The sequence below is a fragment of the Macrobrachium nipponense genome, chromosome 33 (genome assembly GCF_015104395.2).
Source record: "Macrobrachium nipponense isolate FS-2020 chromosome 33, ASM1510439v2, whole genome shotgun sequence".
Classification (NCBI taxonomy): Eukaryota; Metazoa; Arthropoda; class Malacostraca; order Decapoda; family Palaemonidae; genus Macrobrachium; species Macrobrachium nipponense.
Window position 1 is genome coordinate 30,065,070 of NC_087219.1, and position 20,000 is coordinate 30,085,069.

At 36.9% G+C, this 20,000-nt stretch overlaps 1 protein-coding gene across 1 annotated transcript in view; it reads left to right on the plus strand.

Annotated features, from left to right (window-relative positions):
• The window catches only part of LOC135202809 (uncharacterized), a 21,085-nt gene extending 5,984 nt beyond the window's left edge, over positions 1-15,101 (plus strand). The window contains exons 3-4 of the mRNA XM_064232270.1: positions 6,912-7,067; positions 14,905-15,101. Coding sequence (XP_064088340.1) covers positions 6,912-7,067; positions 14,905-15,101 — 353 coding nt within the window. The remainder of the gene's footprint in view (positions 1-6,911; positions 7,068-14,904) is intronic.
• The last annotated feature ends 4,899 nt before the right edge of the window (positions 15,102-20,000 follow it).

The following is a 20,000-nucleotide window of genomic DNA, read 5'->3' on the forward strand; positions in this document are numbered from 1 at the left end:
CTTAAACCAACATATTCCGACAAAGAAAAATGAATAAGGTGAATCTTGTGAATATCCTAATTGATGCATTAGGAAAAAGAATGCCAAAAGCATGCAAACTGTGTAAGGTTTGGTATAGCATAGTCAATCCACAAAACCTAATCAGAAAATGTGCTGCATGCAACATTCCGACCCATCCACAGTGTGCTGAGGTAATACAAGATTTGAGAAAAGATACAAGAATTTTTTGTTCAACATGTCTATCATGGATAGACAATGTTATTAAATCAAGATTGAATGTACAAATAGTTGAGGATGAAGAAGAAGAGGAAGAGGAAGAAGAAGAAGAAAAAGAAGAAGAGGAAACGGAAGAGAAGTAAACAAAAATGAAATGACCAGAAAAAATAAGGAAAAACAAAGAAGCAAGATAACAAAAGTATTGGATGCAGAGATACTCATTGATACTACATATGAGGCAATAAAGCAGCATACCTACGAAGAAATAAATTACGATATGACAACAGAAAAGCAAATCCCCGAAGAGGCTCTACCCAGATCTATACAATGACGGGAAAGAGGGAAAAAATAGACAAGTAAAGACAAAATCTGCAACCTTTTGAAAGAGGGAATTGCAGATTTGGAGAAAGATGTTACTACAAACATCCTAAGATATGTCAAAACTATGAAATATATGGTAAATGTGCATACTTAGATGGATATGGGGATGATTGCAGAGATCTGCATCCAAAAATATGTAAAAACCTAAAAGAAGGAAAAGGATGTAAGTTCGACAAAAAATGCAAATATATGCACCCTGTAGCCATGAATCATAATCAAATAAATAACCAACCAAGTAATAAAATCCAAAATAAGAAAGAAACAAATAAAGAGAGAAATCAAGAATATCAGGTAAAAGAGAAAAGCAAACCACCAGAGATATGCAGAGGTGTCAGCAAAAAATTTCAAAGCATCAGCTCCGAAATTCTACTCAAGAGATAAATAACTGTATTTTATTATGCAATGAGGATATTGCAGAAACGGAGAAAATTGCAGATTCAGACACAAAATTAATAATTATGATGAAGGAAGATCAAATATTATGGAAAAGTTGGATTTTTTTAATGTCAGAATTTCTGGAAATGAAAAAAAGAACAACATACCAGAACAGGAAAGAGGACATGGGAAAATCCTTATTACTACCAGTATTAAATGAAGGAGAAACAAAAACCACAAACCATCATAGTGATGAATGCGCAGGGTTTAGTTACGAGTAACTCAAAAAGAAAAATAGAGTACTTAGAAGAACTAACCCAAAATGAAAAGAAAATAGATATAATGAATATAAGTGAAACCTGGTATTCCCAAGAGAATGGGAATGATGATCAAATAAAAGGGTTCCAAACTTATAGATCAGATAGAAAAAATAGGAATCAAGGGGGAACCGCAATATATGGGAAAGACAAAAAACAAGGAAAAATATATGAGAAATATAGTAACTCAGAATGTGAACTAATAGCGGTAGAATTTGAATCAGAAAAATTGATGAACATAGTAAATATATAGACCTCCTAATACTAAAGAGTTTGACTTAATAATTGAAAAATTGGATGATATATGTAGAAATCACAAGGACTGGACTATTCTCCTATCTGGTGACTTCAACTTTCCTTTCGTAGAATGGAAAAGAACGAATAGGAGATTGTGGTTGTACTTATACATATAAAAAAGAAGAGTAATAGTAGTGCAGAAGATAAGAGGCAATTTGAAAAGCTATTAGATATGCTACTAGAATACAACATTCAACAAATAAATCACCTGCCAACAAGAAAGGAAAAATACTTTAGACCTAGTATTTGTGAACGAGATGAATTATGTTAAAGAAATAATAGTTTATAATGCGGAGTATTTCAGACCATAATGTCATAGAATTAACAGTTCATTCCAAAGCAAGTGAAAATAGAGATAAGCAAGAATGAAAAAGTGGGAAGGATATGGAAAATACAACTTCTACAGTAAAAATATAAAATGGTCAGAAATTAATGAAGAATTAAACAAAGATTGGGATAACATTTTCGTAAGTGATGACATAAGGGTAAATACGGAGATATTATATAAAATATTGGAGATAATAGTGGAAAAATATATACCGAAGAAGAAAAGTAAACATCATTCATGCATACCAAGAGACAGAAGGATCTTGTTCCAGAAAATCAGAAAGTGGAAAAAAGGTCTTGCAAAAGAAAAAAATGCATGGAAGTTATAGAACTAAAAAGTAAGATAGAAATGCAGAACAAAAGATTATACAATCAAAAGAAAATGAAAAACGGGACTTGGAAGAAAAAAACCCTATTAAATATTCAAGCAAACCCCTATAAACTATATTATACTCATATGCGAAGAAGATGAATAAAAGAAGAATAGAAATAGGCCCTCTGAGAATTGAAGGGAGATTAACGAATGAAAAAAAGGAAATTTGCAACATACTGGCAGAACGATATAAAGAGAGAATTCACCCCTAGAATAGATAATGAAGATAATGATATAGAAGTAAGGGATGAAAATAGTGAATATTTAGCTGACATAGATATTAATGAAGCTGATATTGTGCAGGCTATTAATGAAATTAAAAATGGAGCTGCTGCAGGGCCTGATGGAATTCCTGCTATTTTGTTAAAGAAAGTAGTTCATTCTATCGCAAAGCCACTTGCAATATTATTAAGACAAAGTGTAGATACAGGCAAGATATATGATGAGCACAAATTAGCAGATATATTACCCCTACTTTCAAAAGTGGATCAAGACTAGAGGCAAGTAATTATAGGCCTGTTGAGTCTAACATCACATATTATGAAAGTGATATGAAAGAGTAATGAAGAAAAATATTATGAAACATTTAATAAAAAATAATTTGTTTAATAAAGGACAACATGGGTTTTCGTACCCGGAAAAAGTACACAAACCCAACTGTTAGTCCACCGTGAAAACATATTCAAAAATATGAAAAGCGGAAATGAAACAGATGTGGTTTATTTAGACTTTTGCAAAAGCTTTTGATAAAGTACCATAATATATTAGCGAAGAAAATTAGAAAACACAATATCGTGGATAAAGTAGGAAGATGGTTAAAAGAATTTTTACACACAGAAAACAGATAGTTATTGCAAACGACGAGAAATCGGATGAAGCCAAGGTAATATCCGGTGTGCCGCAAGGTACGGTGTTAGCTGCAATACTGTTTGTTATTATGATTGAAGACATAGACAATAATGTTAAGGATTCGGTAGTGAGTAGTTTCGCAGATGACACAAGAATAAGTAGAGAAATTACTTGTGATGAAGTAGGAACGCTCTACAAAGAGACCTTAACAAAGTATATGATTGGGCAGAGGTAAATAGGATGGTATTTAACTCTGATAAATTTGAATCAATAAATTATGGAGACAGAGAAAGAAAGCTATATGCATATAAGGGACCTAATAATGAGACCATCACAAATAAGGAAGCAGTTAAAGACCTTGGTGTGATGATGAATAGGAACATGTTATGCAATGATCAAATAGCAACTCTGTTGGCAAAATGTAAAGCAAAAAATGGGAATGTTGTTACGGCACTTCAAAAAAACAAGAAAAGCTGAACACATGATTATGCTTTATAAAACATATGTTCGTAGTCCACTTGAATATTGCAATATGATATGGTACCCACACTATCAAAAGGATATTGCACAAATAGAGAGTGTACAAAGGTCCTTTACAGCTAGAATAGAAGAAGTTAAGGACCTAGACTACTGGGAAAGACTACATTCTTAAAATTATATTAGTCTAGAAAGGGAGAAGAGAACGCTACATGATAATTCAGGCATGGAAACAGATAGAAGGAATAGCAGAAAATATCATGGAACTAAAAATATCAGAAAGAGCAAGCAGAGGTAGATTAATAGTGCCCAAAACTATACCAGGAAAAATAAGGAAAGCACACTGGACATTAATCCACTACGCACCAGCATCGATAATGCAGCGTCTATTCAATGCGTTGCCAGCTCATCTGAGGAATATATCAGGAGTGAGAGGTAGATGTTTAAGAATAAGCTCGACAAATATCTAAACTGCATCCCAGACCATCCAAGATTGGAAGATGCAAAATATACCGGAAGATGTACTAGCAACTCTCTGGTAGACATTAGAGGTGCCTCACACTGAGGGACCTGGGGCAACCCGAACAAGATGTAAGGTAAGGTAAGGTAAGGTAAGGTCTCTCTCTCTCTATCTATCTATCTACTTATCTATCTCTCTCTCTCTCTGTTTCTCTCTCCCTCTCTCTCGTTTCCCATTGATTTTTGACAATTTCAGTTTTCTATAAAGGGAAACTATCGAACTGGCTTTGTCTGTCCGTCCGCACTTTGTTTCGTCCGCACTTTTTATGTCCGCCCTCAAATTTTATTAACTACTGAGGCTAGAGGGCTGCAAATTGTTTCGTTGATCATCTACCCTCCAATCATCAAGCATTCCAAACTGCAGCCCTCTAGCCTCGGTAGTTTGTATTTTATTTAACGTTAAAGTTAGTCATAATCGTGCGTCTGGCAACGATATAGGAGAGGCCACTGCCAGGGCGTGGTTAAAGTTTCATGGGCAGCGGCTCACACAGCATTATACCGAGACCACCGAAAGATAGAGCTGTTTTCGGTGGCCTTGCTTATAGGCTGTACAGAAAACTCGATTGCGCCCAAGCGACTTCGTCTCATTTTTTACTTGATCATTTTCACGACCAATTTTCAAAGAAATGTTGAGATGGAATTAAAAGTCTGAATATATTGGCAATTTACTATACTAACAGACATAATCTATTTAGGGGGGAGGGCGGGTTGAGGGGGAGGCAGGATGAAACCCCGTTATAAACAATCTTAGGGGATCCCACTATAACCCTGCCAAGTTTCATGTCCATCGGACCAGCCGTTTGTCCGTGATTGAATGACAGACGGACGGCAGACATAACGCCCATTATAGTAAGATAGAGATTTTATGTAAATAACTTTTTGTTTTTGTTTGTATGCCTGCTGTGCTGCAATACCTTTGGGAATGAACTAGTTGAAGGAATTAATTCTTTAGACGAGACCCGACCTACATTTATCAGATAATTCTGAAAGCGTTTTCAGTTAGGATATTTTGGTCGTGAAAATTCAAATCTAGTTTTCAGCTTAGAGGACACAGACAGCCTTTTGCAAATTAGTCCAAAAGGGGACTTCAAAGGATGTTAAACGAGGTTAGCATTAAACTACCGAAGCGATTAGAGACAGATTAGCATTGATGACTTGCTCGAAAAATGAAGTATCGTTCCGTGGTGGAAGGAGGTTATTGGACATCGATTATAATTATTATTCATCTCAATGCTCAAAGCATATTGACAGCTGTTGTATATCATTAGCATCTGAAACGAAGTTTCCTGAAATAAAGCGAGGCTGGCATTCAACCATGCCAGTGTACAGAGACAGCGGAGCATTGATGGCATGGTAATACAAGGCGTGATCCGACCTCCAGCTTATTCGGGATTGCTGCAAGATTTATAACGTGCTAAAATCTATGGTCAAATAGATCGTTGTTTCACCAACGAGAATTAAAATACATACGCTATGTTTTATTAGAAAAATTTTTCTGTACTGCTTAATACGCAAATTTTTTTTTTTTTTAACATTTTCACTCTAATAGATAAAACTTAAATATCCTATCCTAAAATTACTGTATCTGTAAATCAACACAAAACACCCTTTTCAGACCTTTTTAGGCTCTTCCATAGACCTTTCCTAGCCCCCAACAACAACCACAAAGTAGTTGGTATGCTTACTTCCCGAGCAAGCGAAAATAAATATCATTTCGCAGTAGAAGGAAATAAGCTGACATAAAAATGGTTTAATTTTCCATCGCTCAAAACATACGGAACTAATGTGGCAACAAAAACATATATTTTCAATACTCAAAACATGCCTAGCAGAATTTTGTTTCTTAATAGAAAACGTGAATTGCATTATATATTCGCCAGCTAGTTACTTTACACCCACATGTTCCAAAAAACATCGAAGACTTGCGCATCCATTACTTCATTTTGTTTTTCCACCCCCGAGGGACACCTAATTATAAAGCTTTTTATAATCTTCGTGTGCTGCGCTTTGATTCATTACTGTTTTGATGTAAGCAGCTTTGGTGTTCTCCATCTTCTTCTCCTTCTTCTTCTTCTTTTTCTGTAAATATGCCAGGAAGAGAGAGAGAGAGAGGACAAAGGTTTATCAACTTTTTTTGTTTGCCAAGCTAAAATTCGCCTGCTTTTTTGATGCAGATTTAGATGCAGTCAAATATATATATTTTTGAGGGTTTGGTCTTTGTATGTGGAAAATGTGAATAAATGAATATAGTATATACGAAGGAAGACGCGCTTGAAAATATCTTTAAATCCACGGTAGAAATTTGAGCGAAACTAGGGGCTTGGAAAAGGTACATGAAAATGTAGAACAGACTACGAAAGTACTTGTTCCAAGTCCCAAGTTTTTCACTCACCTTTCTACCGTGGATTTCAGTGTATATATATAGATATATATACATATATATATATATATATATATATATATATATATATATAATACACATATATACATAATATATATATATATATATATATATAATATAGATATATTATATATAATATTTATATATATATATATTTTAAATTTTTATATATATACTATCTCGATACCATGTATTGAAATTTTAAATATATAATATGAGTAGTGATATTTATCAAAATCTGACATTGTTCTACGTAATCCGATGACAAGAAATGATACGAACTAGGTAATGTCTTTCTTTGGCTATAATCTCCTACCAACTGTACTGGCTTTGTTTACTATACCGTCCTAAAGCTTTCAATCATTGTCTCCCTTTTCAGCGCTGTGGGGTCCAGGGGCTATGATTCTGGGGGTGTCTTTTGCGGGGTGCGATGCCAAACTAGCCATTACTCTGCTCTGCCTGGCGCTCTTCCTCAACGGCGCCACAACCACCAGCGGTCTCGTCAACCACACCGACATCGCGCCGAACTTCGCAGGTGAGAGAGCCGAATTAGTTGGGAAAAACTGCAGAGGCTGATGTAAGAGTTCAGAAGTTCTTGCTAGGGTTGAAAGGCTGGGCATTAAAACTGTCCTGCGCCAGTGGAGAAAGATTTCTGACGCATTAGCAAACATGGAAATTATAACCTGGGGTTATAATTTGCAGCTACAAGTATAACTATAATCACAACTATAATTATATAGTTATGATTATACATACTCTATTGAAACTTAGTTGCTCCTCACTAAATCCTAAAATCAGCACAGTAGCAGGTAAAGAATAAACGTTATTATAACCTGCGGTTATAATTTGCAGCTATAAGTATAACCATAATTGTAACTATAATTATATAGTAATGATTATATATGCTCTATTAAAACATCGTTGTTCCTCACAAAATCCCAAAATCAGCCCAGTATCATCTAAAGAATAAACGTAAGACAATTATAACCATTTATAACTCCTGCCAGACATTCTGTTAAAACTCTTGGAATATTTTCAGTCGATATATTTTCCGTACCATAACAGGGCAAACATTTTGCAGTCAATCTTGTTCACTAGATTGATGACATTGCAAGCCTGGTTTCGCGTCACCCGGAATACTGCCACCGATAGTGGCTTCTGGTTGCGGAATCTTACGGTATTAGCAGAGGGCAAAAAACCGTTCCCCTTTCTGTATAATCCCAGGCTCCTGCTGAACGCAGATCAGGTCTACCAACGGCACTGGGAATATATTGTTATATTTCCTTTATTCATCATGATGGAAATGACACAAGACCATCACAGAATGTGGATTGATTTGCTTTGGGGAAATATTTATATATGGAAATCATATTCCTTCCTTGTGGTTGGAAAAGAAAGACTGTTTACCTATGCTTTATTATCATGGCACGTACATATGACCAGAGGACTGTATATAATGAAAACGTAATATTTATTCATGAAGGAAAAAGTCGCGTGTGTATTAAGAGAAAAAAAATGTGTACATATATGTTCAGAAGAATTTGTATACAGTCTTACGTTACGTATACCAGTACATAGCACCAGTCATACACAGAGGCACACATACATGTATATATATGTATATATTCATATATGTATATTGTATATATAGTATATACATAGTATATATATATATATATATATATATATATATATATATATATATATATATATATATATATATATATATATATATATATATTCTATCAAGAAGCACAGTTCTCAAGAGGGACTTAATCCTCTATCCAAACCGTTACTTAAAAATTATTACCTACCCTCTTAAAAAAAACACACAATTAATTAATTCATCTATCAACAACAACTTTCCATTGCAAATAGAAGATTCTTAGTATAATATCATAACACTTAGTCATGTTCAGGGAAACACTTCTGGGTTTAGACAACACTTTGGGAGCTATGATAGCCTTCATCGTGCCGATTGTGACTGGAGTTATGACTGATGGACAGGTGAGGAGTTTTTTGTAAAACCTTTTTGATTATTAAAATAATTTCATAACCGTTATAAGTAAAATTAATATATTATTTAATAGGAGGAAAGGTTCAAGGCTTAATAATAATAATAATAATAATAATAATAATAATAATAATAATAATAATAATAATAATAATAATAATAATAATAATAATCTGAAAGAGATGGCAGAAAAAAAGGCTAAGAAGCAAGAAACAAGGGAGGAACTCAACGAGAATACAAAGTACACGAGAGGAGACAATAAACAACACAATAGAAGATGTAAAACAGAAGGCTTAGGGCCAAAGCACATAAGATCCAATGGTACATGAACAGGAAAAAGGGATACCAACAGAACAAACTATTCGGAACCAACCAGAAAAGACTACACAGCCAACTAAGAGGGGAAGGCAACTTCCAAGAAATTCCTGAAGCCAAACCAAGTAAGAGACTCTGGGAAAACATATGGAGTAATCCGGTATCACACAACAAACATGCAACATGGCTCCAGGAATTCAAGGAAGAAGAAACAGGGAGAATAAAACAAAGATTCACAGAGATCACGACAGACACAGTCAGACACCAGCTAAAGAAAATGCCAAACTGGAAAGCCCCAGGTCCCGATGAAGTCCATGGATACTGGCTCAAAAACTTCAAGGCCCTACACCCACGAATAGCAGAACAACTCCAGCATTGTATCTCAAATCACCATGCACCCAAATGGATGACCACAGGAAGGACATCCTTAGTGCAAAAAGACAAGAGTAAGGGAAATATAGCCAGTAACTACAGGCCTATCACCTGCCTACCAATAATGTGGAAGTTACTAACAGGTATCATCAGTGAAAGGCTATACAACTACCTAGAGGAGACAAACACCATCCCCCACCAACAGAAAGGCTGCAGAAGAAAGTGTAGGGGCACAAAAGACCAGCTCCTGATAGACAAAATGGTAATCAAGCGACAGTAGGAGGAAAGGAAAACCAACCTAAGCATGACATGGATAGACTATAAGAAAGCCTTCGACATGACACCACACACATGGCTAGTAGAATGCTTGAAAATATATGGGGCAGAGGAAAACACCATCAGCTTCCTCAAAAATACAATGCGCAACTGGAATACAATACTTACAAGCTCTGGAATAAGACTAGCAGAGGTTAATACCAGGAGAGGGATCTTCCAGGGTGACTCACTGTCCCCACTACTCTTCGTAGTAGCCATGATTCCCATGACAAAAGTACTACAGAAGATGGATGCCGGGTACCAAGTCAAGAAAAGAGGCAACAGAATCAACCATCTGATGTTCATGGACGACATCAAGCTGTATGGTAAGAGCATCAAGGAAATAGATACCCTAATCCAGACTGTAAGGATTGTATCTGGGGACATCAGGATGGAGTTTGGAATAGAAAAATGCACCTTAGTCAACATACAAAAAGGCAAAGTAACGAGAACTGAAGGGATAAAAAGCTACCAGATGGGAGCAACATCAAACACATAGATGAGACAGGATACAAATACCTGGGAATAATGGAAGGAGGGGATATATAACACCAGGAGATGAAGGCCACGATCAGGAAAGAATATATGCAGAGACTCAAGGCGATAATCAAGTCAAAACTCAACGCCGGAAATATGATGAAAGCCATATACACATGGGCAGTGCCAGAAATCAGATACAGCTCAGGAATAGTGGAATGGAACTAGGGCAAACCTCCGCAGCATAGATCAGAAAACCAGGAAACATATGACAATACACAAAGAACTACACCCAAGAGCAAATACGGAAAGACTATACATAACACGAAAGGAAGGAGGGAGAGGACTACTAAGCATAGAGGACTGTGTCAACATCGAGAACAGAGCACTGGGGCAATATCTGAAAACCAGTGAAGACAAGTGTCTAAAGAGTGCATGGGAAGAAGGACTAATAAAAGTAGACGAAGACCCAGAAATATACAGAGACAGGAGAATGACAGACAGAACAGAGGACTGGCACAACAAGCCAATGCCCGGACAATACATGAGACGGACTAAAGAACTAGGCAGCGATGACACATGGCAATGGATACAGAAGGGAGAGCTAAAGAAGGAAACTGAAGGAATGATAACAGCAGCACAACATCAGGCCCTAAGAACCAGATATGTTCAAAGAATGATAGACGGAAATAACATCTCTCCCATATGTAGGAAGTGCAATACGAAAAATGAAACCATAAACCACATAGCAAGTGAATGCCTGGCACATGCACAGAATCAGTACAAAAAGAGGCATGATTCAGTGGCAAAAGCCCTGCACTGGAGCCTGTGCAGGAAACATCAGCTACCTTGCAGTAATAAGTGGTACGAGCACCAACCTGAGGGAGTGATAGAAAATGATCACGCAAAGATCCTCTGGGACTATGGTATCAGAACGGATAGGGTGATACATACGAATAGACCAAACATGACGTTGATTGACAAAGTCAAGAAGAAAGTATCACTCATTGATGTCGCAATACCATGGGACACCAGAATTGAAGAGAAAGAGAGGGAAAAAATGGATAAGTATCAAGATCTGAAAATAGAAATAAGAAGGATATGGGATATGCCAGTGGAAATCGTACCCATAATCATAGTAGCACTTAGGCATGATCCCAAGATCCCCGAAAAGGAATCTAGAAAAACTAGAGGCTGAAGTAGCTCCAGGACTCATGCGAAGAGTGTGATCCTAGAAACGGCGCACATAGTAAGAAAAGTGATGGACTCCTAAGGAGCAGGATGCAACCCGGAACCCCTCACTATAAATACTACCCAGTCTTCTTCTTCCTAGCTTAAACCCATTTTTATATGGGGTCACCATTGTCGAATGAGTCGTGTCCATCTATTTCTGCCTCCTGTGCCTCGTTCTTCATTGTTTATACCTTTCAATACCATATCTTTCCCCTACACAATCACGCCATCTCTTTCTTGTGTCTTCTTCTTCTTCCCTCTACCCGCACTTCCATTTCTATCGTATGTCTTCCAACATGATGTTCCTCCCTTCGTAACAGGTGTCCATACCATCGAAGCCTTCCTTCCTGCATTTTCTTCGATATTTCAACTACCTTTGTCGATCCTTCTTATATACTCATTTCTAATCCTATCTTCCCTTGTTACTCCAACATCCATCTCAACATTCTCATTTCTGCTACATCCATCTCAAACTCTCTTTTCCTCATCCTCACTTGCTGTGCTGTTCATAACATTGCTGGTCTGACCACCGTCCTATGAAAACTGTTTCCTTTCAAATTCAGGGGGACCTTCTTGTCACAGAGGACCCCTGATGCAGACCTCCAGTTATTCCATCCTGCCTGAATTCGGTGTCTCACCTCTTGGTCCATGCTTCCAATATCCTCTAATACGGGACCCTTGAAGTACTTGGAACTTCTGTACTTTCTTTATTTCTTCCCCACCCAATCTTATGCTACTTCCACCGTCCTCAGTAATACTGGAAACACGTATATTCGGTTTTTGATCTGCTTATTCTCATTCCTCTCTCCTCAAGTGCTGCTCTCCACCTCTCCACCTCCCCTCTAACTCCTCCCTCCCCTCTGAACACAACACAATGTCATCCACGTATAATATGCACCATGGCACTGCTTCTCTTAACATCCCTGTCATTACATCCATCACGATGTTGAAGATGAATGGGCTAAGTGCTGGACCCTGGCGTAATCCAACTCCTATTCTCAAATCCATCTGTCTCTCCAACACTGCTCCTTACTCTGTATACACAGTCTGTAAAGTCCTGAATAATTCTGACATACTTTTCCGGCACCATCTTCTCCCCTCAAACATCTCCATATTTCTTGCCTTGGCACTCTGTCATAGGCCTTTTCAAGGTCTATGAATACCAGATGCAGGTCTCGTTGTTTCTCTCTGAATTTCTCCATCAGCTGCCTTTTGCAAAATATTCCATCCGTTGTGCCGCTTCCCTTCATAAATGCTAACTGATCCTTCCCTATTCTCACTTGCTCTCTCAGCCTGCTATCTATTATTCTTTCCAAAATCTTCAATGTATGAGACATTAGTTTTATACCTCTATAATTACTGCATTCTTGGACAACGCCTTTACCTTTAAATATATGTATCAATATGCTTTCCCGCCATTCTTCTGGTAAAATATTCTGTTGGAATATTTTTACCATCAGATCATACAAGATGTCTACCCTTTCCTCTCCTAAGGCTTTCCAAACTTCGACTGTATTAAGTCAGGTCCTGTTGCCTTCCCATTCCTCATTCTTTTTAAGGCTCGTATCACTTCATCCCTAGATATCCCCATTACCATTCCCATGTTTACTTGTCCATCCTCCCTTGTAAGTCTTTCATTTTCTTCATTTAGCAGTTGTTCGAAATACTCTTTCCATCTTTTCAGGATGTCTTCTTCCTTTTTTATGACCGTACCATTCCTATCTTTCATTTGCTTAATATGGGTGATGTCCTTTGTTCTTTTATTTCTTACTTTTGACAGTTTGAGCACTTCTTACTCAAACCCTTCCTTGGTTTCCAGTCGATTATAAACCTCACATGCCCTTACCTTAGCTTTTTACTTCTTTGTTTCTTTCGCTTAATCTTTCTCTGTCCTCCTCCAGCTGTGACTCTTCAAATCTCTTCTTTGCCTCCCTTTTACCCTTCACCACTCCCCCGCCCCTCTTCCCCCCACCACCAGCTCTCCTTTTCCTCCCATACTATTCCAGATGTTTTCCCTAGTATCTCCTTTCCATGTCTTCTAATCACTGATGCATTATGCCTCCACCATTCTCAAACATCTTCAGTTCCCAGATCAACCTCCCAGCACTCTTCTCCTGAACTCTCTCTTCTTATCATTATCCCTCCTAACAATTTATACCACTTGATTTTCTTTACCCCATTCGTTTTCGTTTTCTTTTCTCTTTTCATCTTTAAATCCATACAAAGGAGCCTATGTTGTGGGGCCATGTGGTCACCTGGGATGACTTTACAATTCCTAACTTCCACCAGCCTTGATCTATTGTAAAGGAGGTAATCCATTTGTGTGCATCTACGCCACTCCTGTATGTTATCAAGTACTCCCTCTTCTTTTTTGAAGAAGTGTTCACTATTGCCATATCAAAGGACACGGCAAAGTCTACTATACTCTCTCCCTACTGGGCCTCTCTCCCCCAATCCCATGTCCTCCATGCACACGTTCAATTACATCCTTTTCATTTCCGACATGTCCATTAAATAAAGTCTGCCCCCACTAGAATCCTCTCCTGCTCTTCCAGTTCTTGCGTTACTCACTCATTTCGTTCCAAAAACGGCTCTTTTCTTTCTCAGTGCAGCCCACTTGTGGAGCATAAGCACTAATGCTGTTCATTGTTTCCCCTCCATAACATATCTTCACTCTCATAATGCGGTCATTCTTTCTACTCACTTCCGTCGCTGCATTCTTCATTTTCCCCGACAACACTACACCAACGCCATTTCTACCCTGCTCATTTGCTTCACAATAGATTAGCTTGTAGCCATTCCCCAGTTCTTTGGCTTTATTACCCTTCCATCGAGTTTCCTGCACACACAAAATATCCACTCTCTTTATTCTCATCAACTCCGCCAACTCTATTCCTCTTCCTGTCATAGACCCAATATTGAGCTGGCCTATTCTGATCACATTTAGAGCTCGCTTCTTAAGCTGCACCTGCTCATAATGCAGTAGCCCCTCGCCTTGTCACAGAGTTAGGGCGATGTGTCTGTGCGTCGTTTACTGAGTACGCCCTAGCCCTATTCTCATCATTTCATTGGTTCTGGCGGGGGTTTTTACAGTCGGATGCCTTTCCTGACACCAACCCTCCCTATTTATCCGGGCTTGGGACCGGCACCCATTAAGGCTGGCTTGCCCCCACAGGTGGCTAGATTATTAATAATAATAATTCTAGAAGAAGGTATCACTCATTGATGTCGCATTACAATGGGACACCAGAGTAGATGCGAAAGAAAGATATAAAATTGATATATCAAAACCTGAAAACAGAAATAAGAAGGATATGGGATATGCCAGTGGAAATTGTACCCATAATCATAGGAACACTAGGAGGTACGATCCTAAGATCCCTGGAAAGGAATCTGGAAAAACTAGAAGCCGAAGTAGCTTCAGGGCTCGCACAGAAAGAGTGTGCTCCTGGAAACAGTGCGCATAGTGAGGAAAGTGATGGACTCCTAAGGAGGCAGGATGCAACCCGAAGCCCCACACTATAAAAAACCACCCAGTCGAATTTGATGACAGAGATAGACAAGAAAAATTACTATTATTATTATTATTATTATTATTATTATTATTATTATTATTATTAACTAAATTCTCCATTCCCACTTACAGCAAACCCTCGAGGCGTGGCAACGGGTGTTTTGGATATGCGTCCCAATTTACTTCCTGACAGCCATATTCTTCATCATTCTTCGTCTTCGACCGATGGTCGCCAGCCCTGGAACGACGTCGATTCCATGGAGTCTTCGTCGCTGAGAGTGCTAAGTCTTCCAGGGATACGAAAGGAGCCGTTGAGAAGGTTCTTGTGAAGTCAGTAGGGAATAACGACGTTATTTTAGTTATATATATATATATATTATATATATATATATATATATATATATATATATATATATATATACTTGTACATCGAGCTACAAATGTCCTTCAATATCTAATTCGCTCTACCCCGGAATTAATATATTTTTCATATGTTAACCGAAGGGGAATTTTTCAGTCGACAAGATATCGACTAAAAAAAATTCCCTTCGGTTAACACATATGAAAATATATTAATTTCGAAGTAGAGCGAATTTGATATTAAAGGACATTTTGTAGCTTGATGTATGCATGTGAATCATAGTAATGTGATATGACTCATATATAATATATATATATATATATATATATATATATATATATATATATATATATATGTATATTATAATATATATATATATATATATATATATATATATATATATATATATATATGTGTGTGTGTGTGTGTGTGTGTGTGTGTATGACTGAATCACGAAAATTTGGGACGTGATGGATATATAAATAATGGCCAAAATCCACGAATGACAGTGAAACGATGATGAAGTAACCGCTGCAAGGCCTTTCGATTCTCGTCCTTTTCATAAGCACAAAGAGCCTTGTATCAGCGGTACTACATTGATTCACATTCTTTCGTGGACTTTGCCTTTATATATATAAATATAGCATATATGTAATTTATTTTCTTTGGATATAGATAGATTCTCTGATATGGTTAGCACAGACACTGTTTTAAAAAAAAAAGTGGAGGCATTTGTGGATATTTTTTTGTTTATGTTGGAACGTGCCATACAATGGAAAAGACTCCTGATTATTTATTATTATTATTATTATTTTATTATTATTATTATTATTATTATTAGTTTTATTATTATTTAATATGTAATCGTCGAATAAATGATTTGTTATTCTGTGATGATTCCTAAAGACTTTCCTGCTAGCAAATTAAAGTAAATGTCTATAGGAAAACGATAATAGATATGTTAGACTGCATATAAGCAAAAGCTGATAATATGATGTTCACTATATGGTCTTATTTCATATCATTATTTATTTTTCGGAATAAGCACAGTCCCATGAAACAATCTTAAAAATGTCTTGAGATTATTATTGAGCACGATTAGCTGAATAGCATTCGACAGTGAATTATTCAAATTATTAGCGCTACCATGTAAAAAAAGTTAAGTATATCTTAGTTTAACCACATCACTGAGCTGATTAGCAGCTCTCCTAGGGCTGGCCCGAGGGATTACATATTTTTGACGTGGCTAGGAACCAACTGTTTACCTAGCAACGGGACCTACAGCTTATTGTGGGATCAGAACCACATCATATCGAGAAATTAATTTCTAATCACGAGAAATAAATTTCTCTGATTTCACGCTGGCAGAGAGGAGAATCGAACTCGGGAATACCGAATCGATATGCAAGCATGTAAACTACTCGTCTAACGAGGAACTCTCTACCACGTAGAATCTTCCATAGTTTTATTTAAATAAGAATTATAAATCTTTGTCATATAACACAGCGTGACAACGTGACACCTCTGCAGGAAGTAGCTTCGCACTTACTAGTGTCGTGACACGCCACTCAGACGTCGCGGGGGGTTCGCGCCTCCCCCAGGGCCGACGAAAATCACTGGCTCAGTATCACGATCAGTTACTGCTGCAGTTTGGGGTCTGCAGTGGGAGGTTGGAACCAACTGTCTTTGGAAGCTTGAATTTCAAGTCAATGGCCCCTTTCGTAGGGTTGCTCCATATGAATAGGTTTCATCTACTGAAATGATAATAATAATGAATAAATATGATGGAAAAAGTGGCTACTAATGAACGATTGGACAAAATGAATGATAATCATGGTTATGGGAGATATGAAATTACGAATGAATTAGTAATTCACTGAAAAAGTCCAGAAATCTACCAAATTTTTGAATATGCAAATCATATCAATTTCTTGAATCAACCAGCATTGATCCTCAAATTGACGGGACGATAGAATCCCAATGAACTTGTAAACACGACGTTTGTGACCTCTGAGTGCAGATCAAGTGGACAATGCACTCGCAAATACAGGCTGACAAGAGCACTCGCTTTTACAAATATTGTGAAAGAGTGCCAACAATTGCGAAGTAATAGCTCTTGTATTAAGTGCAATCTGTTTTCAATGCTATTTGTCAACGGAATTCGATCATGTATGCAGTGGTTTTAAGATAGGTTCTCATATGTATGTATATATTAATATACACATTACATTATATATATTTATATATACAAACAATATTATTGTATATGTATTATACATGTACATTTATATGTATACTATACATACATGCACACACACACACACACACATATATATATATATATATATATATAATATATATATATATACACATATATACATTTATATATATATATATATATATATATATATATATATATATATATATATATATATATATATATATATATATATAATGTAACGAGATATGGATCTCGTATTGTATTTGGTAAGCGTCAGCCAAAGTGGTAGGCAAATAACACATTCAATCTCTCTCATCTCTCTCTATCTCTCTCTCTCGCTCTCTCTCTCTCTCTAAGCGATCAACGGCACAGCCTCCCCCTCTCTCTCGACTCGCGACCTCTCTCTCTCTCTCTCTCTCTCTCGACAACCTCTCTCTCTCTCTCCTTCTAACAGGTAATCAAAAAGAGATAGTCAAAGTTATTATAAAAAATATAATATTTATTTCAACAACGGAATGATAATAATCCAAGTCTCACCGACTAACCAACTCAGCTAAACTCCCAGTATTTAAAATGTCTAAATCAGTAATTAGTCACATCAAGTATCTCCCTGCATACGGGACCCTCTGTTCCCCCTTGCCAGAAACACCTTAGTTTCCTTGACAGAATCGTCTGTTACAAAGACAGGAGAAACACACTCGTAGCACACATAAGTTTAAAGACAAAGTTAACAGCTTAAATGAAATATGACATTTTACAAGCAATCAACAAGCCACCCATTGGCTAAAGTAATTCAACACTTACCCATTCCCAAGCCAAGAATATCACTCACAGTTTAAAAAAAACACTTTGGCACTCGCCATCGTGGCTCTGCCTTTCTCCCATGGATCTCTCTGCAAGTTTTTCCCATAGACTGGCTAAGGACGCCATTATCAAAGGAAGAAGCGCACATGTACATATGAATGCACACTTCGTCAACGCCCCCCATGTAACTGGTCGCAGCCAGTTTCCCAAGACACTTGGACAAGACCCATGAACTCGTGAACATTGACCTGCTTAAACTATACTTTCAGAAATGATTTATCAGCTTTCTCAGGTCGTTGCTTCGGCTCTGTCTCTATGGAAGTCTGCGCATTTCCAAAAAGGTCACAGCGCATCACATTGGCATATTAAACATATTATTAATTATAACCTCATTTATCTCACAAATATACACACACACCACACACACACACCACCACACATATATATATATATATATATATATATATATATATATATATATATATATATAAACACATATCTATGTGTGAATGTGTCCAGGGCATTATTTCCAACATTTTACGTCATCCTCCAGGATTTCTGTGGCTAATGCTATTCTCAAGGGTTAAGTTCCAGAATATATGTCCCGCTTTATAATGCCGCAGGAATCTCGGAACATTTCTGGAAACTGGAATCTTGGAATGATATTTTGCAGAGATGCAAAAGATTTTTCCTTTGACACTCTTCTCCCTTAAGGGGTTAGCGCCCAGGGGAGTCTCTCTCTCTCTCTCTCTCTCTCTCTCTCTCTCTCTGCCTATTGCCTGTCTATCTCTGTCTCTCTGTCTCTGCCTCTGTCTGTCTGTCTGTCTGTCTGTCTCTCTCTCTCTCTCTCTGTCTGTCTGTCTGTCTGTCTGTCTGTCTCTCTCCCTCCCTTGAATTCTCTTTACACACTCACATGTATATATATATATATACACACACACACACACACACACACACACCACACACATATATTATATATATAATATATATATATATATTTATATATTATAAAATTATATATATAGACATATATATATATAGATATATATATATATAGGATATAAACTGAAGTCCTGGTGTGTGAGAGTGATTTTAAATAACTGATATTGACGGTTTTCTTAGTGGATGCTGTGTTTTGTTGCATCAGTCCATGTGGTCAAAAATTCTGTGTTGCAACCAACGATCGCAACTACCAAAACAACCTTTAATACCCGGTATTGCAGTTGAGACAAGTGAACTGGTAAACAACAGATAAGGATTACCCATCACGTACGCGGTCTTTTCTTGCTTAGTTAAGTTCAGTTGCAATTTATTAGTTGAAAACAAACCTAATTTGTATCTGTAGGTAGGCATTTCTTATTGTTTAGCAATGGTTTTTCTTGGTATTTCAATATACCTGGTATCATAGCCAAGACAAGTGAACTGGTAAACAACAGATGAAGATAAGCCGTCATGTAGCGGTTCCTCCTTGCTTGGGTAAGTACAAATTGCAAATTTATTAGTAAGGACAAACCTAATTTGCATTTGCATATATGTATATGCATATGCACAAACATATAAATAAACATAAATATAAATGTATTTTTTTTATTCATTTCCAATCACACTGTCTGAAAACCATCTTAGCTCCTTTCTTGATAAGAAACGCATTCCACAAGTAACAAACTATAAGCATATAGATACATACCTTTATGAAAATAACGTATTTACGCGTTATGGATATCTATGTTCATTTATGTTTGTGTATATGTATATGTATATGCATACATCATATGTACACATATGTGCATATGTATATGCATATGTATACATTATTTGTATACATACTTTATAGCTAGTTTA